Below are 25,739 nucleotides of genomic sequence, written 5' to 3'. Positions count from 1 at the left end.
CAAATTATCCCACCAGGGACGCTTTCGTAATTTCAGCGGAAATTTCATTGTTTTCCCCGAATTTTAATTACACTTCCACAAGAGCCAGACGAGGTGGTCGGTGTTCCCATTTATTCCGAGTTTCAAAATTTCAGGACCAAGAAAACAAATGATATTACGAAAAAGCCCCCGTATACGGTTCGTATTTTTTTAATTTGTATTCGTATTTTCATACTGTTATCTGCACAGGTATTTTTTCTTGTAACATGGTTGGAAAAATATGGATTAGTTAGGAGGAGACTTTGAGTGTGGGAATAACTATTTAATTGCGTTTGGAGAGTGAGGTGTTGGTCTCTTAAACCTTGTTTTTCTTTTCTCATTTTTTTCCCCTTCATTTTCTTTTTCTTTTTTTTCTTTTTTTAATTCCAGTCTCCAAATCCTCCAGAACTTGGTACTTTGAAGTGTGAAGTCTCCACACGAAAAATTGAAAACCACCAAGGAGTAAGAGGAGGAGGAGAATTAGCATCATCAAGAACGGTAGTAGAAGAATTCGAGAGCACCATTCCGAAATTTTGAAATTCGCCATCGATTTTCTGTGGCTACGAGATTGGTTTTCTTCATTTTTTATTAGTCGGAATTTGTAAGTTTTTTTTTTCATAATTTTTATTTATTTTTTGTCCGAGTTGATTTTTGTTTTCAGCTTTGATTTTCGATATTTGTTATCATGTTAAGGAAAAAGAGTTTCGTGGTTTAAGATTTTTAAGTGTTAAACCCACGATATCTGTTTGTTTAATCTGTTTTTAGTTGTTAGTTTTAAAATTTATTTATGTTGGTTTTGTTCATTTATGCCATGCAGCGAATGATATTGTTGATCAAAGAACTATAGTAACTTTAAAAGTAACAAAGGTTGAAGGAATGATTTGCTGATATGGTTTGAGTTTAGTTTTAGATTGAAAGTGAGGCTTGAACTTTGGGTTGTGTTTTTTGAGCTTCTTTCACAAGAAAATGAATGTGGTAGGCAAAGTTGGAAGCTTGATAACACAAGGTGTGTACTCAGTTGCTACCCCTTTTCACCCTTTTGGTGGTGCTGTTGATGTGATTGTTGTTCAGCAGCAAGATGGGACCTTCCGGAGCACACCTTGGTATGTTCGGTTTGGTAAGTTTCAGGGTGTTCTCAAAGGCGCCGAAAAGATTGTTCGGATAAATGTTAATGGTGATGAAGCCAGCTTTCATATGTATCTTGATAATTCTGGGGAGGCTTATTTTGTGAAGGAGGTGGATGATGACAAAGGAATCGACTCAAATGCGGATGCTATAGGTTCTAATAATAATAGTAACGGTTTTTTGCCTAATGGCCATAGACTTGATCATAGCATCTCGGATTCTGGGGTGCTTAAGTTGAAAAGAGAAAATGGTGTCTCTGGAGCAATTCAAAGGGCCGAATCTGAAGGTGATCGGAGATTTTATGAATACCAAGAAGATCAATCATCTCTCGCTGATTCAGTTGACTTCTCAGAATATTCCAATGCGTATGATAGTCTAGAGGGAGAGAATTTTGTTGATTCACAGGGTTCCCATCCAGAGATGGTCTTGGTTGTTGATGGCCATGTATTGACGGCCCCTATCTCAGAGTCGGAGCAGAATGAGGAGAATCTGCAGTTAAAAACCCCTCAATTTCATCTTGGCCCGGGTGAAGAGGCTGACATATGTGAAGGCAATGAAGAGCTTATTTCTGGTGAAAATTCTTGGGCTGCTAATTATATTGGTCAGCTGGATGCTACAAAAGCTGATGGCACGCCAAGATGCGACACTAATGGTGATGATTCAAGATGCGACACTAATGGTGATGATATTACTTCTCAACTCCAGCCAGAAGTTTGTCAACATGATGAACAACATATTTCTCATGCCCAGGAGCCCTCGGGTTTAAAAGAAGATGATCTTAAAATGCAAGCTGATTCAGAAATGGTTGGATCTGCTATTGTGACACAGAAGGTTTCCAAAAGCTGTTTGGGGCCACTAAATTTATCTCAGCAAGGTGGAAATGTCACTTTTCAAATTTCACCAGAGGGATCTAATGCATGTTTTCCAGCTGATGATCGAATTAAACAAAAGAGCTTTATACAACATCAAGAAGAGTTATCTACTGGTTCTACTTCATCGAATGGCCATGGATCACCAAATTCAGTATTGCAGCTTCCAGAGGTTGACAATAATGCATCTGGAGAAGTTGAGATTAGTTCTGGCCCTTGTTCTGTTGCTATTGGTACTGAACAGAACAATGGACACGATTGCATGTTGAGCTCTAATGGTGGTGTAGATGAGAGTCAACAAGCCCCTGCACTTGAAGATATTAGTGATAAAAGTGAGGTAGTGGAACCCGATAGAGACACTTCAGATAAAGGGGACCAAAGTCATTCGGGTTTGGGTATGTCATATGCTGCAAAACAGTTCACTTGAATAGGAAATTCTTGATTTAGCATTAATGGTTTATTAATTTAATTTCATTAATCTCATAATTCGCAGGATTTGAGATCTCACTTTGTGGTCATGAACTTAAGGTGGGTATGGGTTTGGAAGCTGCTGCGGAAGTGTTTGAAGCACATCGTGTTTCTGCAGAGGACTTTACATGCTCTGCGCCATCGATAATTAAGAATCAAAATCTTATTATCAAGTTTAAAGAGAGGTACTTGACATGGGAAAAGGCTGCTCCTATTGTTCTTGGAATTGCTGCCTATGGTTTAGATTTACCTGTTGAGCCAAAAGATACAATTAATGTGGAACAAGATTACTCGCTGAAGTCTAAAGATGATGAGCCTGGGTCATCGTCATCTGGACGAAGATGGAGACTCTGGCCAATACCTTTTAGAAAGGTCAAGACTCTTGAGCACTCTACTAGCAATGACTCGAATGAAGACGTGTTTTTGGATTCCGAGTCCACACTTGTAGAGCCTTCTGGTACCCAGGGAATTTCTCGTAAGCAATTTGTAAGGACAAATGTTCCGACTAATGAGCAGATAGCATCCTTGGATCTTAAAGATGGTCAAAATTTGGTAACCTTCAGTTTCTCTACAAGGGTTCTCGGAACACAACAGGTTTCATTATTCATAGACTTTCAAATTTGTCATATAAAGCCCTGTTCAGTGGTTCGTTTTTGTTTATTTGAGAGAAATTTAATTACATAACAGGTTGATGCTCACATATATTTGTGGAAGTGGAACACAAGAATTGTGATTTCAGATGTTGATGGAACTATTACCAAGTATGGACTAATATTTCTGCTTAGGCTACTAAATATTCTTTTAATCTTGAGATGGGATTACCTGACTATTTCTACTGTTCCACATTTGAATTTAAATTTATTCTAAATGAAATCCCTTTATCCATGTATTATTTAATTTTTTGTAATCCTTGATGCTTTCAAGACTTTTTACATGAGAAAAAATAAGAGGGGTGTAGGATCTCAATGTTGAATATGTTGTTTCAAATTGGTAGTTATTTGTCTTCTTCAAGTCAAATTTGGAGTAAGCTTATTGTGTGTTAAGTATACTTATAAATGACAAAAAGCTTCTAATCTATGTGAATTCTATGTAAAATTCTCCTACTCCTTTGATTTATTAGTGATGTTTGTTTTAACTTTTTGGTTATCTTTTCTAGAACCATTCGCCTATGCCAATTTTTCCCTTTGCTATATGTTGATGAAAAAGAAAAGAATGCTGAATATAACTGCATATGCTGTTATGCCTAGATAGACATATCTTATTGAATGTTGATTTAAAGAAGAAACATAGAGTGAATAGAACAAAGAGTGATATTATATCTTGAGAATCACTATCAGCATCTTAGTTTTTTCTTTTATTTAATTTTCTCTTTAGGTCTGATGTTTTGGGGCAATTCATGCCCTTAGTTGGCAGAGATTGGACACAATCTGGAGTAGCAAGGCTTTTCTCTGCCATTAAGGTAAGCACATGTTTCTGCTTACATACATATTCGGTTTTGACATTGGTATTGTAACATGGTTAATAATAGCAACAGATCTTCCAAGGATGTCTCTTTACAAAGCAATTTCTACGGTTGTTTCATTGCTGCTTAGTTATGTTTCTGTTACAATTTCCTTCTCAACACATTATACATGATTCACAAATTACGGGTTTGAATTTGTGATAACTGACAAGGGACCTTTGTTAGGGACAAAGATCAGAAAATTTGTCTACCAAGTAACTTAAATTTACTTCTTGGATATTTTATAGTAAGGATTAGGTAAGCTGTATGTTGTAAGTGCTTGTTGCATGATATAAACACACTTCTTTAAAAGATAAAAAATTCCCCCAAAGTTATATCCCTTGGATAATACAGAAGGGTTGGAAACCTTCTCTGAGCTCAGAATTGATATTGATCAGACAAGGCTGAAGTCTGTTCAGGTGTGATTTGCTCAGTTTAGCAAGCACATTTGATCAGAAGGATAGTGTGGTGATGGCTGTTATATATAGCCATCTAACTGAAATGGTTCAAATAGGATATGGTCGGCTTTTGTGACTATATGCCATTTACGGATTTCTTTCTACTTTACTAAATTGTAAAAATATGGTTCAATGCTTACTTTGTAAATTTCAAAAGATAATTTAATACTTGTTTAAGAAAATTAAAATGTAAATCAAATATTAAGTTCAATGACTTTCAACTAATTTTAGAACAACTTTCTTGAACTATATCGGCTGGCAGCATTGTTAAAGGTGATGTATATGAAAGCAACGGTTGTTGCTTTTTTAGAAATTTGGCCAACATGGGTGTATATGATAAACAGTTTATATATTAAGAGACATAAAAAAGGAGTTACTGAACCCTAGTCCCCTTTATATTATTCATATGTATACTAACTACTACTAATTAGGATAAAAGTATATATATTTTTATTGTCATTATTTGAAATCTTCTATGCTACCTTACTTCCTTTAAATATTTCACTAGTTTGATGTTCACTTGTCACTAAAAATCCAAAATTAATAGTTATTACTAATATTATTGTTATTTGATTTGTGATTAGGATTTTGCTTATATGTCATTTCATTAGAAGGTAAATGCTAACGTAACACCATGATTATTTTCAATGTATTTAATGTTATTTAATGTAAAATGCATCCTAGTATGCATGATGTTATAAACTTATAATCATAACTAGTATGCATTGATCTGTATATTTTAGCTTAATGTTTAATTATAGCTCACCGGATTCTGTGGCAGGAAAATGGATACCAGCTACTATTTCTGAGTGCCCGTGCGATTGTACAAGCATATCTAACCCGGAACTTCTTGCTTAACATAAAGCAGGTATTTAAACAACCTGATTTTTTGCGAACAGAAGAAACTTGTTTTCAATAAAGGAATTAATCTTCGTTTCTACAATAACTGTATTCCGAAATCAATCTATAATACAATATGAGTTGGTTAAGACATTTCAACATCAACTTTCATTCACCTTTCAGTCTTGTAAAGGAATGTTGATCTCGTTTTGATACCCTTTTGAGAATTGAGGCTCAATATTAACATCCTTGTCTATTTTCAAATTCAGCCCTATGCTTTAAGTCTAATGAACTCCCTTCCCAGTTTTCATGTACTTGTTAATGCCTAGTAAAGGGGGATAAGCAAAATGGCTAGATTACACAAATGTAATATAGCTAAGTAAAGATAGTTCTTTTTTCTGATTGGTATATTTGTTTTTCTGGGGTTCAGCCTCTTAACAATCCAGTGATCAATGTAAATAATACTTCTGTAGCTTAATTTAGGAGTTTTGTGTATTCGCAGGATGGGAAAACCCTACCAAATGGACCTGTTGTTATTTCACCAGATGGTTTATTTCCATCACTTTTCCGAGAAGGTGAGGCTTATCTATAACGAGATTTGTTAAGGTTGCAATGTGCATGAGATACTAGAATATTATTATGTTCCCATTTGTTGGTTGTGTTACGTTAATGAGTTTGCTGTCTGCCAATGGACTGTTGTGCTTTATTTGATCGCTCCTATTCGAAGACTTGCATATTGGTGTCAACATCATCAAACTGAAACAAACATAAAATTACATTTCCCAGTTTTTTTACCTTTTTTTTGGTTGAGGGAATCATATTTCATAAGAATGTTATAGATAGATCATAGATGCAATATAACTTGTAAACCTTCAAAGTGGTCTGCATTTATTTTCATATTCATATAAATTAGTCCCTGTTGAAAGACAATTAATCCATGAACTTAGAAAAAGCTAAAGACAATTTAGTCTCTCTGTCAGATCTCTAACCCCATGATGTGGCTTGTTACATTGCATCATTATTTCCGTTCCTGATATGTTACTCCTTATCATTATAATGGTGTTATTTTAGCACTATTTAAGACAATTTCCAAAAGATGGCAGTGTAATGTCTTTTTCATTAATCAATAAATTTCACTATAATGTTTTGGAAAAAGATTAATCAAATGATGCCATATTTATGAACGAAAACTACTAAACTGGTCATACCGTAGTGTATAATGGAGCAACTTGACAAGAGGGACTATCTCTTACTTTTTAGGACTATTTTGGGGGTAGTCAATTCATTAAAAGTAGTTTGATAAACTGAGTGACTACATATATCCTTGTGAGCTCAATTGTGAAAATAATTGACCGCCTGCTATTTATTTTTATTAATATGTGGAAAGATTTGGACTTAATTATTCTATTGGTCCATATAGTTTTTGCAAATTTTCAATTAATTCTTTACAATTTGAAAGTTTGTAATAGCTAACTGTTTGTAATAGTTCTTTACAATTAATCTATTGAGTATCTATATTATATAAAATTTTCAATTAGGTCCTTGGTAACTGTTTTTATTTTTGTTAAAAAAATACAAAATATTCTTGTAGGATTGTTGAGTACTTTTCCCCCCTGAAAGATAACAATTAGTAAGGACCTTATTAAAAACTTTTATCCAGTATAAGAACTCAATTACAAACTTCCAAACTGAAAGGTTCTAATTAAAAAATATTGGTGAAACATGGGGCCAGCAACAAATTAAATCAAAGATTTATGTATTGTATGCTTTCACCCATCACCCGTCGAAATCTATTATCTTTTACAATTTGTTGTTTATCATAGCCTGTTTTTTCTTCCTGGAAATTGATTCTAGATTTGACTGACTTGTTCTATTGTATTTTACCCTTGGCTGATGGAAGTGATAAGAAGAGCACCACATGAATTCAAGATAGCTTGTTTGGAGGTAACTGTCAGAACATGAAAACTTGGTCAAAACACTATTAGAAGGCATCTTCTAAAATCTTGTCTTTGCAGGACATCAGAAGACTTTTCCCTCCGGACTATAATCCATTCTATGCCGGGTTTGGTAATCGAGACACTGATGAACTTAGTTACCTAAAGATTGGAATTCCCAAAGGCAAGATATTCATTATTAACCCCAAGGTATTCATCCCTGGTTAATATTAATGACAACTAGTATTTGTTTTGTTTTTCCCTTGGCACCAACAAAATGCGTATGAAAAATTTTACAGGGTGAGGTGGCGATTAGTCGTATCAGTACAAAATCGTATACATCGTTACACACACTTGTGAATGACATGTTTCCCCCTACTTCGCTTGTTGAACAGGTTAGACATATCAATCATCTCCAACTCCCAATTGATGGAAATTTTGAACTTCTACTGTCAAAAATTTTGAACGTCTAACTTTTATAAGCTGAAGAATCATGAATCTCTGTTTTTTTTTTTCTTTTAAAAGGAAAAAATTCAAAGGTAGTGAATTTTCATTGCTGAGAATCTGTGATTAAAGATAATAGAAAGATAATACACATATAACACTGAATATATCATTCCTAGAATGCTTGATTTCAAACCACTAGCCTAATACTTATGTTTATACAAATGATTAGGTCAAATATGAGTATGGATTTAATTTTTATGGATTGTTATTGTCAATCAATTTACATAGACATCGATCATGTGTTGTCACATTAGCAAAATTTTCTTAACCAATTATCTTAAAAAGTAATACAAACACAATTATCTAATTGGATGGTATTGTAATTAGTGCATTAAAATTAAACTCTCAGGATTATTAGTACAACTGCAAGTTCACTAACAAGAAGATTAATAACATAAACACTATGGAATATGCTAGAAATTTGGAATTCTAGGATTTATTTCCTCAATTAGATGACTAATGAGTTCACAACAGATTCTAGATACAATTTAAGGGGACTAATATGGTACCCATAAAATTATAGTGGATCAGTATCTTTATTGTATGTGGTTATGAAATTGTTCCATGTCTCATTAATTATTTTTAAATTAATTTTAAAATTTAAAAGAACTTGAAAATGAATCTTAACCATTGATTAAATAAAGGTATCCATACCCTTATATAAAGGATACCATAGCAAATCCCTTTAACTAATTTAAATATATCCTCAATAGTATCTAACAATACACATTACAGGAGGACTACAACTCATGGAACTATTGGAGAATGCCATTACCAGATATTGATTAGTTCAATGCTTGGATAAGGAACCTTTGCTATGGAGCCACCCAAAAGATGTTAACCAAAACAGCCAGCATTCATCCAATGTGACCCATTTCATGTGCCATAATTGATTGGAAAGTAATATCAATCTCATAATGCAAAATATTGATGGGCATGTAAGTTTCTGCAGAACACTAAATTGTGATGATCATGCAAGAGCTTTCCTCCATTTCTTTTCTTTAAATGATCATGCAAGAGCTTTCCTCCATTTCTTTTCTTTAAATTTGATTCCACATTATATATTGATCTGGATTCATTACAATCCAGCCATCAACAGAATTGTAGAACAGTTTGGCTCACATGTTGTATTGTACTAAACCTTGTATAATTTTGTCATTCGGGATGATCATTGAATAATGATGGCATGAGTGCTTGCTAAATCAGATATATTTATGTCCACTTCTAGTTGTAACTTCTATTTCGTTCTTTCTTCCTTTTTTTCCTCTTTTTATTGACCATATCTGTATTCCATGCTTTTAAATGCAACTTTATTATTTTAACATGTTAACATTATATTGGTTAGCCAAAGGATATCTACGTATAAATTAGGGGTGTGCATGGCCCGACCCGGCCCCGAACACTTTAGGTGATAATTTGGTGTGATTTCACCGGGTTTAGAGCCGGATAAGAGTCTCAAAAATAGACTCAATCATTATTTCGGGTCGGGTCCGGGTCATAGCTCAGGCCACCCGAACTCGGTCCGGTGGCCCGATTATCATATACAATTAATATTTTGTGTTATTAGTAATGGATGATGATTATTCTTATGTGAAATTTAAGTATTATAAATCTTAATATTTTGTGTTATTAGTCATTATAAGATTATAAGTTAATGTTTTATGTTTAAAATGTATAAGATTTTAGATTAATGCATTGATTTAAATATTTGGTATTATTAGACAATATTAGTATTGATTATGGTTATGTTTTAATTTTAGAGAATGATAGATTCTTGTTATATTTTTTTAAGTGAATTTTACCATGTCAAATAATGATTGGAGTCTTGAAAATTTGAATATTTTTACATGCTTGCTTACAAGAAGGTATCAACGTATTGGTCAAATAAATTGGACAACTCCCAATTTTGGGAAGGGAGAAAATATGCCATGTGAGTTAAAGACTCATTGGCACATTGTATTGGTTATTTTTGTTCACAAGTGATGGGAAAGAAAAAGAAAGGAAGGAAAAGAAAAGAAAAAAGTGGTGGGGTGGTGAATGCAGGTGTGGTTGTATTGCTCTGCCGAGGCACTGCCCATGGGCCAAGGTGGTGTGACTCTCACCACCAGGGTATTGCTTGCCGCAGGGTGTGAAGCCGGAGCAGCATGATGTGCCACAACAATCCGACTTTTTTTATTAAAATTACAAAAATAAATTAGCCACTATATTATTATACGTATACATTAACAATTCAAATCAGATACGTAACAAATGCTACACGTCCGCCAAAGCACCACGCAACGCAGCGAGTAAACAAAAATTCAGCGCTTCTAATTCTCTCATCAACTCCCTTTACTCTCTTCTTCTCAGCATGCTTCACTCTCCTTTTCTCAATGTCCTTCAACCTTCTCTTCTCATTAAAAATGAGTAATTTGATCCGTTTCAATTCTCATTCTTATTCTCAAATCAATATATCAATTTCATTCCCTCTATTTTGATTATTTGGTTCCCTTTAATCTAGGGTTTTAATTTTTTCTATTGTGCAATTTGTGGATAGAATCAGAGAAGCTGCGGTTCATAAATCAGAATCTAATACAATCATCAAGCTCTAATGTTGGGATCTGTGTTTTACTTAGCTCATATCTAGTTAATTAATTGTTTATTTGAATTTTTTCAATAGTTGGACTTGGAGTTATTCTCTATTTATTAGGAATTCAAGCAATTAAGCTTTATTAATTATTGGCACCAGTGATCTGGAAAATTAAAATGGATTAGTGTTGTTGGTCGGTCACAGGATTGTCCAGATGTAGCAAGAATGGGTTATGAAATTAGCAAGAAGAGAACGTGACAAAGGTGCTGTGGGAATCCTAGGAATTTTAAATTTTCAATTACATTTAAGACGTGACTCAAAGATGGAATTTTAATTTGAATGTATGCTTGAATACTTTAAATTGTATCTAAATTATTATCTTTGTTAAAACTTTCTTCCTTGAATTTATACCTTTGACTGTCACACTTGTCTTTACTGGGTCGCATGCAATATACACATGGTATCTCCATTTCATATACTTCTAGCATTTTAGAGTGCTAGAAATTAATTAACTGTATTGCTCTATTTAAATTATATAGTTCTTTTAGGTACTCAAGACTCGAAAATCGTTTTATAGGAAAGTAGAGAAACAACAAAATGATTTTGAAGGGTAAGGTGATTAAGAGGTTTTAGGAACGGCAAATTTAATTGGATCATCTCTACAATTTCTTTATGAAGCCTTAGACTAACTATAGTGAAAATTGATACTAATGAGATATTGTTGGGGGATGGATGATAAAAAGTAACCCTGCAAAGTGACCCTGTTAGATTCAAATAAATTTAAGGATAACAATTTATTGTGCTTAAATATGATTTAGACGACCACCAGCCTTTGATTGTTTTTCTTTTATTGTGACAATAATTATTTCTAATTTTTAATCATCCATGTTTAAGTATTTGATTATCATAATTTAGCTTGATGTTTAATTTTTGTAGGATGATCATTACTTAGGCCAGTTTGGATAAACAACTTAATTAAGTTCTTTTAAAATTTTTTTTTAAATATAAGGACTTATATTAAAAGCAGATTATAGATAAGTTATTTTGTATCTGAAAAGTTATCATAAAAGTACTTCTTTTAAAGTTGTGTAATAAATAAGAACGATAAAATAGCTTTTGATAAAGAGAAAAGTTAATTTTTTTAGAGTAAAGGTCAAATAGGTTCTTGACCTTTTTTTTTGCGGACATTTTAGTCCCTAAGGATTAGAAAATATATTTATGTCCCTGATCTTTTCAAAACGTGGACAAATTTACCTCTCCGTTGAAGTGACTCCGTTGAACCCGACGGAAAATTCTGACGTGGCTCTTGTGGCGCTGACCTGGCCGTTACGGAGCACACATGGCAGGTAACTTTTCAAAACAGGACATATTAATCCTCTTAGACCAAAACGTGTAGCTTTTTAAAATAGGGCAAATTAGTCCTCCCACACCAAATTATAGCTCCGATCGAAGACCCGTTTGTGGCCACGCATCACACTCGTCATGCTCTTTGATTCTATATAACCATTGTGGTACGAAATTCAAAATCCGTGCCCCATTCTTCATTTCTCTTTCAATTTTGTATGTTGGTTTGGGTAATGAGAAAATTTTCAAATTTTTTATGTTTAGGAGAGGCTCAATCTTGAGTTCTAGCGGGATTTCAATTCAAGGCTACGAGAAATAAGATAAGGGAACCTTCCTCTTTGTTTTACCCGAGTTGAGTTATGAACTTAGTTTGAATTATATGAAAATCTTGTGATTAGATGAAATAGCGCATGTATGGATTAATTTGGTGCAATTTAGTGCAGAATTGATTCAAGGATCGCTTTGGTGTGGAGTTAGTGAAGCTTGAACGAGTGGACGTTGGAATTGCTGGAGAAGGGTTTCTGTTTCGGGGATTACCTGAAACTGGAGGTTGATCTCGGATGAGATCTTCTGTACTGGTCGGTGCTAACGTGTCCGGCTGGTGGGAGACGGCCGGAGCTATTGTGTCCGACTTGTTGGACTTGGTGGTGGTGTTGATTCCTTTGTCCCCGGAGGGTGGGGGGTACCTGCAAGGGACTCTGATGCTTAAGTTAGCAAGGGTATTAAGCAGGTATTGAGTAGAATCAGAGTATGAGTTATACCTGGGTGCTCCAGTGTATTTATAATGGTGAGATGTGACCTTTTGGATAAGATAAGTTAGTTATCTTATCTTATCTTTTATCTTTGAGTTGAGGTCAGCGTATCTTCAACGGAACCGCCTTTATTCCTATAGGCTTGGGCTGCCTTAGGATTTGGGGCGTGTTCCTCTATTTGGGCCCTTCTTTGGACTTTTTTGGTGACTTGGCCGAGCTCTTAAGAAAGAAGTCGGGTTGTCTTGACCTGAAGAGGTCGGTCGCTTTGTCTGTCGAACATCCCGGGTCGGACAGCTCGACCCAGGGTATGAACAGTGCCCCTGCTTGAGCTCGGTCTTTCTGTTGAGGTCGAGTTTTTTGACTTCGGTCCTTTCATGATGAAGCCGAACTCAAGCATTTTGTCGATTTCTTTTTGTAGAATCTTTTGAATGTAGAACGTTTTCCTCTAAAGGCACGCGCTTTTATATCAACGCTTTGCTTTTGGGAACGTGAAAGGGTTTAATACCTTCATTAATTGGTATTAATTGCCCCGTTTTTTCCTGGCTTTTATTTTGAATTTTCTCAATCAAAAACGGTTTCTTTTCTTCGCTCTTCTTCGTAACTTTTCCCTTTACTCTCTCATTTTCTGTCTCTTTCGTAACTTCTTTATGCAACGTCTGTTCTATCATTGCTCTCTGTGGAAGAGGGGTGATTTCCAGATTTTCTCCTTCTATCTTTGCGGTTTTTCGCTTCGAGGTTTTTTTTCTATTTCTCCAGGTTTGATTTTTCTTCCTCTGCTCCTTTTATATGTCGGTAGAAAGTTTGAATTTTGCTCAGAGAAAGTTAGGATCTTTCTGTTTTTACCATGCCTAATTGTTTGCGTGTTCTGGAATTTCTTCATTTTTTGGTGCGAGTCTTTTGCTTTTTTCGCTGCTTGAATCTTTTCTTAGGGCTTTTGCATGTTGTCGCCGCTTCTGGTTGCGCCTTTGATGATGAGTTTTTGCTTGATCTTTGAAAAAGTTTGCGTCTTTGGTGATTTTCTGCTTGGAATTTTTGATGTTTGACAATGCTTTTTGCTGATAGATTGTAGGAAGGTGGTGACTTTGTGTTTTTGTTTTTACTTCCTTTGTTTCTTTTGGGACTTTATTTTCTTTATGATGAGTGCCGGGGCGTAAGCTGTAGAAATTTCTTGAATCCTTGCTTTACTATTGCCTCCAAAGGATACCCCAGGATTTTGGTTTGAATCTTGGGGTTTTCCTTTTTTGTTCGTCCGTCGAGTTGTTTTTGCCCTTTGTCCGAGATGCTTTTTTAGTAATCCACTCTTCTTTTCTTATTGTAGGATTTAATTGGCCTCATGTCTTCTCGCAATAACGTTGTAGAGATGCCTTCCCGGGTTCCTGAGGGCATGGCTGATTGGGTGGACTCAATGGTCCTTATGTGTGTCTCCTTGGTTGATTCCGAGTTTTGCGCGCAGCTTAGGCTGTTTCATAGGGTCTGTAGTAATCCAGGTGATGAGAAGAATTATGAACTTGTCCCTCCCTCCTCCGAAGAGAGAGTCTGCTTCTCTACTCGGGTTGTTGACAATCACCCTTTCTTCTATGTTTATGACTTTTTCTTTGGTCCGCTGGGTATTACCCTTCCTTTTACTCAATTTGAAACCGACCTGTTATGGTCTTGTAATGTTGCCCCCTCTCAACTTCACCCTAATTCCTGGGGTTTCATAAAGATCTTTCAATTGTTGTGTAATGGTTTTGGTATCCCTGCTTCCCAATCTCTCTTTTTCTATCTGTTTGTCTTGACTAAGCCTGGAGTGGTAAAAAAGAAGGTAGCTTAGGTCTCCTTTCGCTCTACCCAAGGAAAGAAGGTCTTTTCCATGTTTGACGAGTCATTCCGTGATTTTAAAAACTACTTTTTCAAGGTCCGAGCTGTTGAAGGAGCTCGTTCCTTTTTTCTGGATAAAAATGACGAACCTGCTTTTCCTTTGGAATGGCAAAAAGATGTGAGGGTGTCCCGATATACGTGAGAAATGTTGGATGAGGCTGAGCGAGCCTTTGTGACTGTCTTGGAAGAACACTGGGGGCAACCTCCCCATCTCGACACAAAGAAATTTCTAACCAATCCCTCTCTTCTTCAAACTGAGCTGGGTATTTTGTGTTTTCTTTTTTATCTGTTTATATTGCTTGTAGCTGTCCTTCCGACTTGTCCGACTTGTAGCTTAACTTTCTGTTTTATTTGCAGAGGCAATGAAGAATAACGAATCTATGAAAGCTTTTAAGAGGGCGCAGAAGGCTACTGCTGCCAGAAATATTGCTGCCAAGGCGGCTGGGGAGGGGTCCTTCCAAGTGCGCGAGAAGCCATCAGTGCCGAGTTCCCCCGGGGTGAAGAAGGTGATCCCAACACCTCGGGTCCACTTGGTGGATCCTCACCCTACTTCTGGCGCTCCATCTGCTGCCCCTCCAAGTAAGAAGCAAAAGACGGCTGAGCCCTTCGACCTCAATGCCCCTGATTTCAATGCCATTGAGTTTGTAGATCAACAAATCGGGCCTTATGGTACCATCTCCATGGATGATGTGTCCATTTTCCATCATTTGGAGTTTATGGCCCGAAATCATGCAAAGATGGCATATATGTCGGCTGCTATACATCGGACTGCTCATAATCTTCCTCTCCATGCTACCAAAGCATTTATGGAGGAGGCAAAGCAGGAGTTTGACCGGATGAAGGGGCTGAAGGAGGAGCTTGAATTAAAGGTGACCAAGTTGGAGAAGGATCTAGAGAATGAGAAGGCGAGTTCCCTTTCACTGGCGGCTTCTTTGAGATTGGCCGAGGACACAACCTTGATGCATAAGGAGAGTTACGTTACGACTTATCGGGAGGTGATGCGCCTGAGGGAAGAGTTGAACAATGCCCGGGAAGATTATTCTGAGCTCCAAGGTCATCTCGTTGGCAGCGTGACTACTGCTTACGAGAACTTGAAGGAGCAAGTTCGGGTCATTGCTTCCGAGGCCGATCTCACCCCTTTTAGCCTGGACAATGTTGTCAAGGATGGCAAGATTGTCCCTAATGACGATGGTGATGATGATGCTGATCCTCCTCCTGTATCCTCTGCCAAAGTGTCGACCTCTTCTGTTCCTCCGGTTGCACCTGATTCGGATTACCAAGTTCTGAACCGGGAGGATGGAACTATAGATGCCGTGCCTATTCAGACTCGTCCTCCTTCTCCTTGTCCTGATGATGCCAAGAAGGCTCCTGATGCTTGCTGATCTCTTTCTAGATATTTATGTAGTTGGCCCAGCTTGTGGGCTTTTTTAAAACTTTGTTTGTTTTGCTGACGGTTTCTAGTTGCTTTGTTTTAGCAACTTTATTTTGAAAAACAAAAAGTAGCTCGCTATCTTTAGCAGGTGTTGATGGCCACTGTTCTGGGGCCTTATAACTTTTGTGGAGTAATAGAGGTAGTTTTTTGACTTGGCATCTTTTCAGTTTTCTACTGATGTTTGAAATCTTGCATCTCGACCTCCTCGGATTGCTTTGTTTTATTGTTTGTAGCTTGGATCCTTTGAGGTTGTGACTTATGGGTCCAACTTGTTTCTTGGTAGTTCTTTTGCGCTGGTCCCCCTTTCAGTTATTTCTGTAATCCTCTTTCTTGGACCTTTGTCAGGTCTCTTTCGGGGATTACTTTTATAACTTATTTGTAGGAGATCAACTTCGTTAGGTCGACCTCTTTCCAAGTTATTTTTGTAATCCTCTTTCTAGGACCTTTGTTGGGTCTCTTTCAGTGATTACTTTGAGAACTTTTTAGTGGTAGGAGTCCGATTTGGTTATGTCGGTCTCCTTTAAGTTATTTTTTTTTGTAGTCCTCTTTCTTGGATCTTTGTCAGATCTCTTTCAGGGACTACTTGTATAACTTTTTAGTGGTAGGAGTTCGACTTGGTTATGTCGGTCTCCTTTAAGTTATTTTTTGTAGTCCTCTTTCTTGGATCTTTGTCAGATCTCTTTCAGGGACTACATGTATAAATTTTTGTTTTGGGCTGACTTTGTTATGTCAGACCCTTCTAAGTTAAAGTAATCCTCTTTAATAAGGTTGGCCAGACTTCTTTCCAGGGTTTACTTATAACTTGGGTTGACTTGGTTCGTTCGACCACTCCTTAAGTTATTATTTTAGCGATCCGTAAGACCTCGTCAGGTTCTGTTTTAGATCACTTTCGATAACTTCTTACATTATTCTGTGTTCCTCTTTGCCGATTTGTAGAAAGTGGTTGGAATCTTTAGATCGTCCTTTGGGTGAATAGCATTTTCACCTTTATCGGATGATTTATCTTTATCGTGGTCGTGCAGTGAAATTGTTTTTCACTTTCTGCCAACCTGTCGCTTTATAATCGGACGATGAATACTTCAGATTAATGCGTCTTGGATTCTTTGTAAAATATCTAAATAGAATTTATTCAAAGAAAAAATGCAAATATATACATACGGGAATTTTCTTATCCCTTTAAGTCGGGCATGACCTAGATCTCAACATGGTGCCTCATTAAAAAACCTTTTTCAGGAAAAAGAGTGCATCAAATGATGAGATCTTTTGTCTTTTCTAACTGTAGTACCTTCTTAGGTTGCAGGCATGCCATGACCTAGGAAGCTCTCGTCCATCGAGTTCAGACAGTCTGTAGTAGCCCTTTCCAAGTACTTTTACAACTCGGTAGGGTCCTTTCCACTTTGCTGCCAGCTTTCCTTCTCCTGGTCGAGTTGTTCCAATATCATTTCGGATTAGGATGAGATCATTCTGTGAAAAACTTCTAGGCACTACCCTTTGATTATATCTGGAAGCCATTCGGCGCTTTAGAGCTTCTTCCCTGATCCGAGCTCTTTCTTGGATTTTGGGTAACAAGTCGAGCTCTTCTCTCTGAAGTTGGGAGTTTGCTTCCTCATTGTAGTGAACTACTCTAGGCGACCCTTCCTCAATCTCTACTGGAATCATCACCTCTATTCCGTATGCTAATCGGAAGGGGGATTTCTTCGTGGTGGAATGTGGCGTTGTTCGATATGCCCATAGGACTTGTGGAAGCTCCTCCGCCCAGGCTCCCTTTGCGTCTTGTAATCTCCGTTTTAATCCGACCAATATGACTTTGTTAGCAGCTTCAGCCTGTCCATTGGCTTGTGGATGTTCAACGGAGGTGTACTGGTGCTTTATATTCAAGTCAGCTACTAGTTTTCTGAAGCCTGCATCTGTGAATTGAGTGCCATTGTCTGTGGTTATTGAATATGGAACCCCGAAGCTGTGACAATGTTTCTATATAAGAATTTCTGGCTTCTCTGAGCGGTGGCATTGGCTAGGGGCTCTGCCTCGATCCACTTTGTAAAGTAATCTACCCCTACTATGAGGAATTTAACTTGTCCTGATCCCTGTGGGAAGGGGCCGAGAAGATTGAGTCCCCATTTTGCAAACGGCCAAGGCGAGGTCACGCTAATGAGCTCTTCTGGTGGGGCGATGTGAAAGTTGGCATGTTTCTGACATGGTGGACATGTCTTTACAAATTCTGTAGCTTCTTTCTGAAGAGTTGGCCAATAAAATCCCGCCCGGAGTATTTTTTTGGCAAGAGCTCGTGCTCCGAGATGATTGCCACAAATGCCGCCGTGTATTTCTTCTAGCACTTCCCTTGTGTTAGAGGTTGGCACGCATTTTAGTAAAGGTGTTGAGATTTCTCTTTTGTACAGGATGTTGTTTATGATGGTGTAGTACTGTGCCTCCCTTTTTAACCTCTTTGCCTCCTTTTCTTCTGCGGGGAGCATTCCTGTTTTGAGGTAGTTGATTATGGGGGTCATCCATCCTTGGTCCTGACTTGTTATAGTCAGGACTTTTTCTTCTTCCGAGATTGACGGGTTTCGCAACATTTCCTGGATGAGGCTCCTATTGTTGCCCCCTGGTTTGGTGCTAGCTAGTTTTGAGAGTGCATCAGCTCAAACATTTTGTTCGCGGGGTATGTGGCAGATTTTATACTCCCCGATTTGTCCGAGCTGTTCCTTGGTTTTATCCAAATATTTTTTCATGGTTGGATCTTTGGCTTGGTAGCTCCTTGTTATTTGTGATGTGACCACTTGTAAATCACTGTAAATGTTGAGTTTTTGAGCTCTGACCTCTTTAGCCAACTTCAAACCAGCTAATAATGCTTCATATTCTGCCTGGTTGTTTGAGGCCGGGAACCCAAACTTGAGGGAGAGCTCAACTTGGGTTCCTTGGTCGCTTTCTATTATCACGCCTGCGCCGCTTCCAGTTTTATTTGAAGAACTGTCCACGTAAAGATTCCATTCTGTGGGGGTTTCTAGGGCATCTGTGAATTCTGCGATAAAGTCGGCCAGATACTGTGATTTGATGGCCGTCTGAGCTTCATATTGGAGGTCAAATTCTGACAACTCGACTGCCCATTGTAGAATTCTGCCTGCCAGATCTGTTTTCTGCAATATTCCTTTTATGGGCTGGTTAGTTCGAACCTTAATGGTGTGAGCCTGGAAGTACGGGCGGAGTCGTCGAGATGTTAGAATGAGGGTATAGGCAAATTTTTCTATTTTCTGGTAGTTCAGCTCGGATCCCTGTAACGCTTTGCTAATGAAGTAGATGGGTTGTTGCCCATGTTCGTCTTCTCTGACTAGTGCTAAGGCTATTGCCCGGCTCCCTACTGCGAGGTATAATATGAGTGGTTCTCCTTCTCGTGGTCGAGATAGGATAGGTGGCCGTCCTAAGAACTCCTTGAAGTCTTGGAAGGCTTGCTCATATTCTATCGTCCATTCGAACTGTTTTCCCTTTCTTAAAGTAGCATAGAGGGGAGAGATCTTATCGCAGCTCCTGCTAAGAATCGGGATAGGGCGGCCAACCTCCCGTTGAGTTGTTGTACTTCTTTGACACAAGTTGGGCTCTTCATGTTGAGTATGGCTTGACATTTGTCTAGATTTGCTTCAATTCCCCTTTGTGTGAGCGTGAAACCTAAGAATTTGCCTGCTTCTACTGCGAAGGCGCATTTTGCGGAATTGAGCCGCATGTTGTGCTTCCTTATAGTGTAAAACACTTGAGTCAGGTCAGATAATAATGTATCTTCGCTTTGTGTCTTTATCAACATGTCATCCACATAAACTTCCATGATTTTTCCGATGTGATCTGAGAAGTCTTTATTCGTTAGCCTTTGATAAGTAGCTCCTGCGTTCTTGAGACCGAAAGACATCACAATGTAGCAGTAGTTTGCTTTTGTGTTAGGAACGAGGTCTTTTCTTGATTTGATGGATACATGGGGATTTGATTGTACCCCGAGTATGCGTCCATAAACGAGAGATATTTGTATCCGGAGGAAGCATCTACTAGAGCGTCAATACTTGGGAGTGGGTATGGATTTTTTGGACAAGCCTTGTTGAGATCGGTGTAATCGGTGCACATTCGCCACTTCCCATTTGATTTTTTCACCAAGACAACGTTGGCTAGCCATAGCGGGTATTTGACTTCTCTTATGAATTCGGCTTCCAGTAGTGCCTGTACTTGCTCGTCCACAGCTTGGGATCACTCTGGCCCAAGTTTTCTTCGTCTCTGCTGCACCGGTCGAGATCCTGGGTAGACCGCCAACTTGTGACACATTAGCTTAGGGTCGATACCTGGCATGTCTGCAGCTTTCCACGCGAAGAGATCGACGTTATCTCGCAAGAATTGTATTAGTAATTCTTTTAAATCTCCTTTTAGGATTGTGCCGATATTGGTTGTTTTTTCCGAGGTGTCCCCGATCTGAATCTTTTCTATCTCGCCTTCTGGCTGGGGATGAAGTTCTTCTCGTCGATGAACTCCACCCAGCTCGATTGTGTGGAACTCTTCTCCTTTGCCTCTGAGATTTAGGCTTTCGTTATAACAGTGACGTGCCGTCTTTTGGTCTGATTTTATCCTGGCTATCCCTTTTGGGGTTGGGAACTTCATACATAGGTGTGGGGTCGAGACTATTGCGCCGAGTTGGTTGAGTGTTGTCCGTCCTATGAGAGCGTTGTAAGCTGAACTTACATCAACTATGTTGTAGTCTATTTTGAGGGTCCTGGATTGGTCCCCTTTTCCGAAGGTTGTATGTAGTGGTATGTATCCGAGTGGTCAAACCGGGGTATCTCCTAGCCCAAACAGGCTGTTTGGATATGCTTTAAGTTCTTTTTCTTCCAAGCCGAGTTTATCAAAGGCTGTTTTGAATAAGATGTCGGCAGAACTCCCTTGGTCTATTAAGGTGCGGTGTAGGTTGGCGTTTGCCAATATGATGGTGATAACCATGGGATCATCGTGTCCTGTGATGATGCTGGATGTGTCCTCTTTAGTGAATGTAATTTCCGGAATGTTGAGTGCTTTCTCCTCTCCTTCGACATGATATACTTCTTTGAGATATTGGTGGACGAAATTGTGATTCCCTTTTTTCTTGTAATTGGATTTATGCTCTGAGGGCATTGTTTATTTCCTTCACAATCTCGTTCAACTAACCAGCAAGTGTACTGGGTCGTCCAAGTAATAAACCTTACGTGAGTAAGGGTCGAATCCACAGAGATTGTTGGTATGAAGCAAGCTATGGTCACCTTGCAAATCTCAGTTAGGCAGATTAAAATAGTTTTATGGGTTTTCGAATAATTAATAATAAAAAGGAATAATAAAAGGGATAGAACACTTATGCAGATTCATTAGTAGAGGTATCAGTTAAGTATATGCAGATGCTGCATGGCTCAAGCACGCCTGCTCTCCTACTGCTTCTACTCAATCCTTCTTACTCCTTTCCATGGCAAGCTTTGTATAGGGGTTCACCATCAACTGTGGCTACTTTCATTCCTCACGGGGAAATAACCTGTGCGGCTGTCACTCGCACAGCTAACCAGTCTGGAGGCATCACCCATGGCTGATGGCTACAACCCATCCTCGCAGTGAAAACTATGCTAACATACTCTGTCACAGTACGGCTAATCACCGGTTGGTTCCCGCTCCTACTGGAATAGAATCCCTCTTTTGTGTCTGTCACCAACTCCCAGCAGGTTAAAGTTTGAAGCACGTCACGGTCATTCATTACCGGAATCCTACTCGGAACACCACAGACAAGGTTGGACTTTCCGGATTCCCAAGATCCTACTCGGAATACCACAGACAAGGTGAGACTTTCCGGATCCTCATAAATGCCGCCAACTATCTAACTTATACCACGAAGATTCTGTTGGGGAATCTAAGAGATACGCATTCAAGCTCTGTTGCATGTAGAACGGACATGGTTGTCAATCACGCGCATTCATAAGTGAGAATGATAATGAGGGTAATTTGACTCATCACATTCATCATGTTCTTGGGTACGAATGAATATCTTGGAATAAGAATAAGAGAGATTTGAATAAAAGAAGATAGAATTGCATTGATACTTGAGGTACAGCAGAGCTCCACACCCTTAATCTATGGTGTGCAGAAACTCCACCGTTGAAAATACATAAGCAAAGAGTTCAGGCATGGCCGAATGGCCAGCCTCTCTAACGTGATCAATGATCTCCTAAGATGAAGAATAAAACAAAACTGAGACCAAAGATGTCTAATACAATAGATAAATGTCCTATATATACTAGACTAGCTACTAGGGTTTACATGAGTAAGTAATTGATGCATAAATCCACTTCCGGGGCCCACTTGGTGTATGCTTGGGCTGAGCTTAATCATTCCACGAGCTAAGGCATATCTTGGCGTTGAACTCTGAGTTATGACGTGTTTTGGGCGTTCAACTCCGGATCATGACGTTTTTCTGGCGTTTAACTCCAGACAGCAGCGTGTACTTGGCGTTCAACGCCAAGTTACGTCGTCATTCTTCGAATAAAGTATGGACTATTATATATTGCTGGAGAGCCCTGGATGTCTACTTTCCAACGCCGTTGAGAGCGCGCCAATTGGAGTTCTGTAGCTCCAGAAAATCCATTTCGAGTGCAGGGAGGTCAGAATCCAACAGCATCAGCAGTCCTTTTGTCAGCCTTCTTCAGAGTTTTGCTCAAATCCCTCAATTTCAGTCAGAATTTACCTGAAATCACAGAAAAACACACAAACTCATAGTAAAGTCCAGAAATGTGAATTTAACATAAAAACTAATGAAAACATCCCTAAAAGTAGCTTAAACTTACTAAAAACTATATGAAAACAATGCCAAAAAGCGTATAAATTATCCGCTCATCACAACACCAAACTTAAATTGTTGCTTGTCCCCAAGCAACTGAAAATCAAATAGGATAAAAAGAAGAGAATATACTATAAAGTCCAAAATATCAATGAATATTAATTTAATTAGATGAGCGGGACTTGTAGCTTTTTGCTTCTGAACAGTTTTGGCATCTCACTTTTTCCTTTGTAGTTCAGAGTGATTGGCTTCTCTAGGAACTTAGAATTTCAGATAGTGTTATTGACTTTCCTAGTTAGGCATGTTGATTCTTGAACACAGCTACTTATGAGTCTTGGCTGTGGCCCTAAGCACTTTGTCTTCCAGTATTACCACCGGATACACAAATGCCACAGACACATAGCTGGGTGAACCTTTTCAGATTGTGACTCAGCTTTGCTAAAGTCCCCAGTTAGTGGTGTCCAGAGCTCTTAAGCACACTCTTTAGCTTTGGATCACGACTTTAACCATTCAGTCTCAAGCTTTTCACTTGGACCTTCATGACACAAGCACATGGTTAGGGACAGCTTGATTTAGCCGCTTAGGCTTGGATTTAACTTCCTTGGGCCCTCCTATCCATTGATGCTCAAAGCCTTGGATCTTTGCTAAAATTTTCGCCACTTTTTTTCTTCTTTTTTTTTTCACTGCTTTTTCTTGCTTCAAGAATCAAATTCATGATGTTTTTCAGATCATCAATAACATTTCTCTTTGTTCATCATTCTTTCAAGAACCAACAATTTTAACACTCATAAACAACAAGATCAAAAATATGCACTGTTCATTCATTCATTCAGAAAACAAAAATTATTGCCACCACATCAATATAATTAAATTAAATTCACTAATAATTTCGAAAATTATGTATTTCTTGTTCTTTTGAATTAAAACATTTTTCTTTTAAGAGAGGTGAAGGACTAATGGATTTTATTCATAGCTTTAAGGCATGGTTACACACTAATGATCATGAAGTAGAAACACAAAAACATAGACAAACATAATACTTAAAAACCGAAAACAGAAAGAAAATAAAGAACAAGGAATGAATCCACCTCTAGTGGCGTCTTCTTCTTGAAGGACCAATGATGTTCTTCAACTCTTCTATGTCCCTTCCTTGCCTTTGTTGCTCTTCCCTCATGGCTCTTTGATCTTCTCTTATTTCTTGAAGAGTGAGGGCGTGTTCATGGTGTTCCACCCTTAGTTGTTCCACGTTTTGGCTCAAGTCTTCTAAGGAGGTACTGAGTTGCTCCCAATAGTTGTTGGGAGGAAAGTGCATTCCATGAGGCATTTGTTGATGAACTTCCTCATGTTCTCCTTGGGGGCCGTGAGGAACTTCCCTTGTTTGCTCCATCCTCTTCTTGGTGATGGGTTTGTCTTCTTCAATGGAGACATCTCCATCTATGATAACTCCAGCTGAGTAGCATAAATGGCATATGAGGTGGGGGAAGGCTAGCCGTGCCATGTATGAAGGCTTGTCAGCTATTTTGTAGAGTTCATTGGCTATGACTTCATGAACCTCTACTTCCTCTCCAATCATGATGCTATGAATCATGATTGCCCGATCCACAGTAACTTCAGATCGGTTGCTTGTAGGGATGATGGATCTTTGGATGAACTCCAGCCATCCTCTAGCTACAGGCTTGAGGTCCAGTCTTCTTAGTTGGACCGGTTTGCCTTTGGAGTCTACTCTCCATTGGGCGCCTTCCACACAAATGTCCATTAGGACTTGGTCCAACCTTTGATTGAAGTTGACCCTCCTTGTGTAGGGGCGTTCATCACCTTGCATCATGGGTAGATGAAACGCCAATCTCACATTTTCCGGACTGAAATCTAAGTATTTCCCCCGAACCATTGTGAGATAGTTCTTTGGATTCGGGTTCATACTTTGATCATGATTCCTCGTGATCCATGCATTAGCATAGAACTCTTGAACCATCAGTAATCCGACTTGTTGCATGGGGTTGGTTATGACTTCCCACCCTCTTCTTTGGATCTCATGTCGGATTTCCGGATACTCATTCTTTTTGAGCTTGAAGGGGACCTCAGGGATCACCCTCTTCTTTGCCACAACATCATAGAAGTGGTCTTGGTGGCTCTTGGAGATAAATTTCTCCTTTTCCCATGATTCGGAAGTGGAAGCTTTTGCCTTCCCTTTTCCTTTTCTTGAGGAAACTCCGGTCTTGGGTGCCATTGATGGTGAATGAAAAATAAAAAGCTAGGCTTTTTACCACACCAAACTTAAAATTTGCTCGTCCTCGAGCAAAAAGAAAAGAAGAGTAGAAGAAGAAGAAGAATTTGGAAGAGAGGGAGAGAAGTGGGTTCGGCTATATGAGAGAAGAATGGGTAGTGTTGTGTGAAAATGAAGAAGAAAGGAGAGGTATTTATAGGGAGGGGGGAGGGTTAGGTTTCGGCCAATTTGGGTGGGAATGGGTGGGAAATTGAATTTGAATGTAGTGGGGGTAGGTGGGGTTTATGGGGAAGAGGAGGTTGATGTGAATGGTGCATGGGGTAATTGGGAAGAGGAATTGATGTGATTGGTGAAGGTTTTTGGGAAGGGTGACATTGAAAATGAGATTTGGATTAGGAGAGTGTGATTAGGATTAAAAGAAAAGGTAGGTGGGGATCCTGTGGGGTCCACAGATCCTGAGGTGGGAATCCTGTGGGGTCCACAGGTCCTGAGGTGAAAAGAAATACCATTCCTTCACCCTATAGGCGTGCAAATTGCCTACATGCACCATTCTGGCGTTCAAACGCCCATTGGTGCATGTCCTGGGCGTTAAACGCCCATGTGATGCTTGATTCTGGCGTTGAACGCCAGTTTCAAGCTTGTTTCTGGCGTTCAGCGCCAGATTGTCCTCTGCGTGCGCATCCTGGCGTTTAACGCCAGGATGTTGCTTGTTTTGGGCGTTCAGCGCCAGGAAGATGCTCTGTTCTGGCGCTGAACGCTGGCCAGATGCATCTTCTGGGCGCTGAACGCCGGCCCGTGCGTCCTCCAGGGTGAAAAATTTTTTTCTTCTGTTTTTGACTCTGTTTTTAATTTTTTTTGATTTTTTCGTGACTCCTCATGATCATGTACCTAATTAAACATAAAAATAACAAAGAAACAAAATAAAATAAAATTAGATAAATAAAATTGGGTTGCCTCCCAACAAGCGCTTCTTTAATGTCAATAGCTTGACAGTGGCTCTCATGGAGCCACAGAGTGATCA

The 25,739-nt window shown here is 38.7% G+C and overlaps 1 protein-coding gene across 2 annotated transcripts; it reads left to right on the top strand.

Moving 5' to 3' along the window:
- The first annotated feature begins 212 nt into the window (after nucleotides 1–212).
- Nucleotides 213–8,941, top strand: LOC112742364 (phosphatidate phosphatase PAH1). 2 transcript variants are annotated; one of them, XM_025791604.3, is made up of 11 exons: nucleotides 213–619; nucleotides 836–2,407; nucleotides 2,506–3,074; nucleotides 3,168–3,241; nucleotides 3,855–3,939; nucleotides 5,221–5,307; nucleotides 5,782–5,854; nucleotides 7,180–7,223; nucleotides 7,295–7,423; nucleotides 7,513–7,608; nucleotides 8,456–8,941. In XM_025791604.3, exons 2-11 carry the CDS (start codon nucleotides 985–987, stop codon nucleotides 8,507–8,509), a joined length of 2,634 nt encoding a protein of 877 aa, XP_025647389.1. In that variant the 5' UTR covers nucleotides 213–619; nucleotides 836–984; the 3' UTR covers nucleotides 8,510–8,941. The 2 variants fall into 2 exon arrangements, with proteins under 2 accessions (XP_025647389.1, XP_025647399.1); XM_025791614.3 differs by lacking the exons at nucleotides 5,221–5,307; nucleotides 5,782–5,854; nucleotides 7,180–7,223; ... (1 more) ...; nucleotides 7,513–7,608; nucleotides 8,456–8,941 and adding an exon at nucleotides 5,024–5,071 and having other exon boundaries at nucleotides 216–619.
- The last annotated feature ends 16,798 nt before the right edge of the window (nucleotides 8,942–25,739 follow it).

The sequence above is a fragment of the Arachis hypogaea genome, chromosome 2 (assembly GCF_003086295.3).
Source record: "Arachis hypogaea cultivar Tifrunner chromosome 2, arahy.Tifrunner.gnm2.J5K5, whole genome shotgun sequence".
Lineage (NCBI taxonomy): Eukaryota > Viridiplantae > Streptophyta > Magnoliopsida > Fabales > Fabaceae > Arachis > Arachis hypogaea.
The sequence above is the reverse complement of the archived record's forward strand: the minus strand, read 5'-3'. Positions and strand labels throughout refer to the sequence as shown.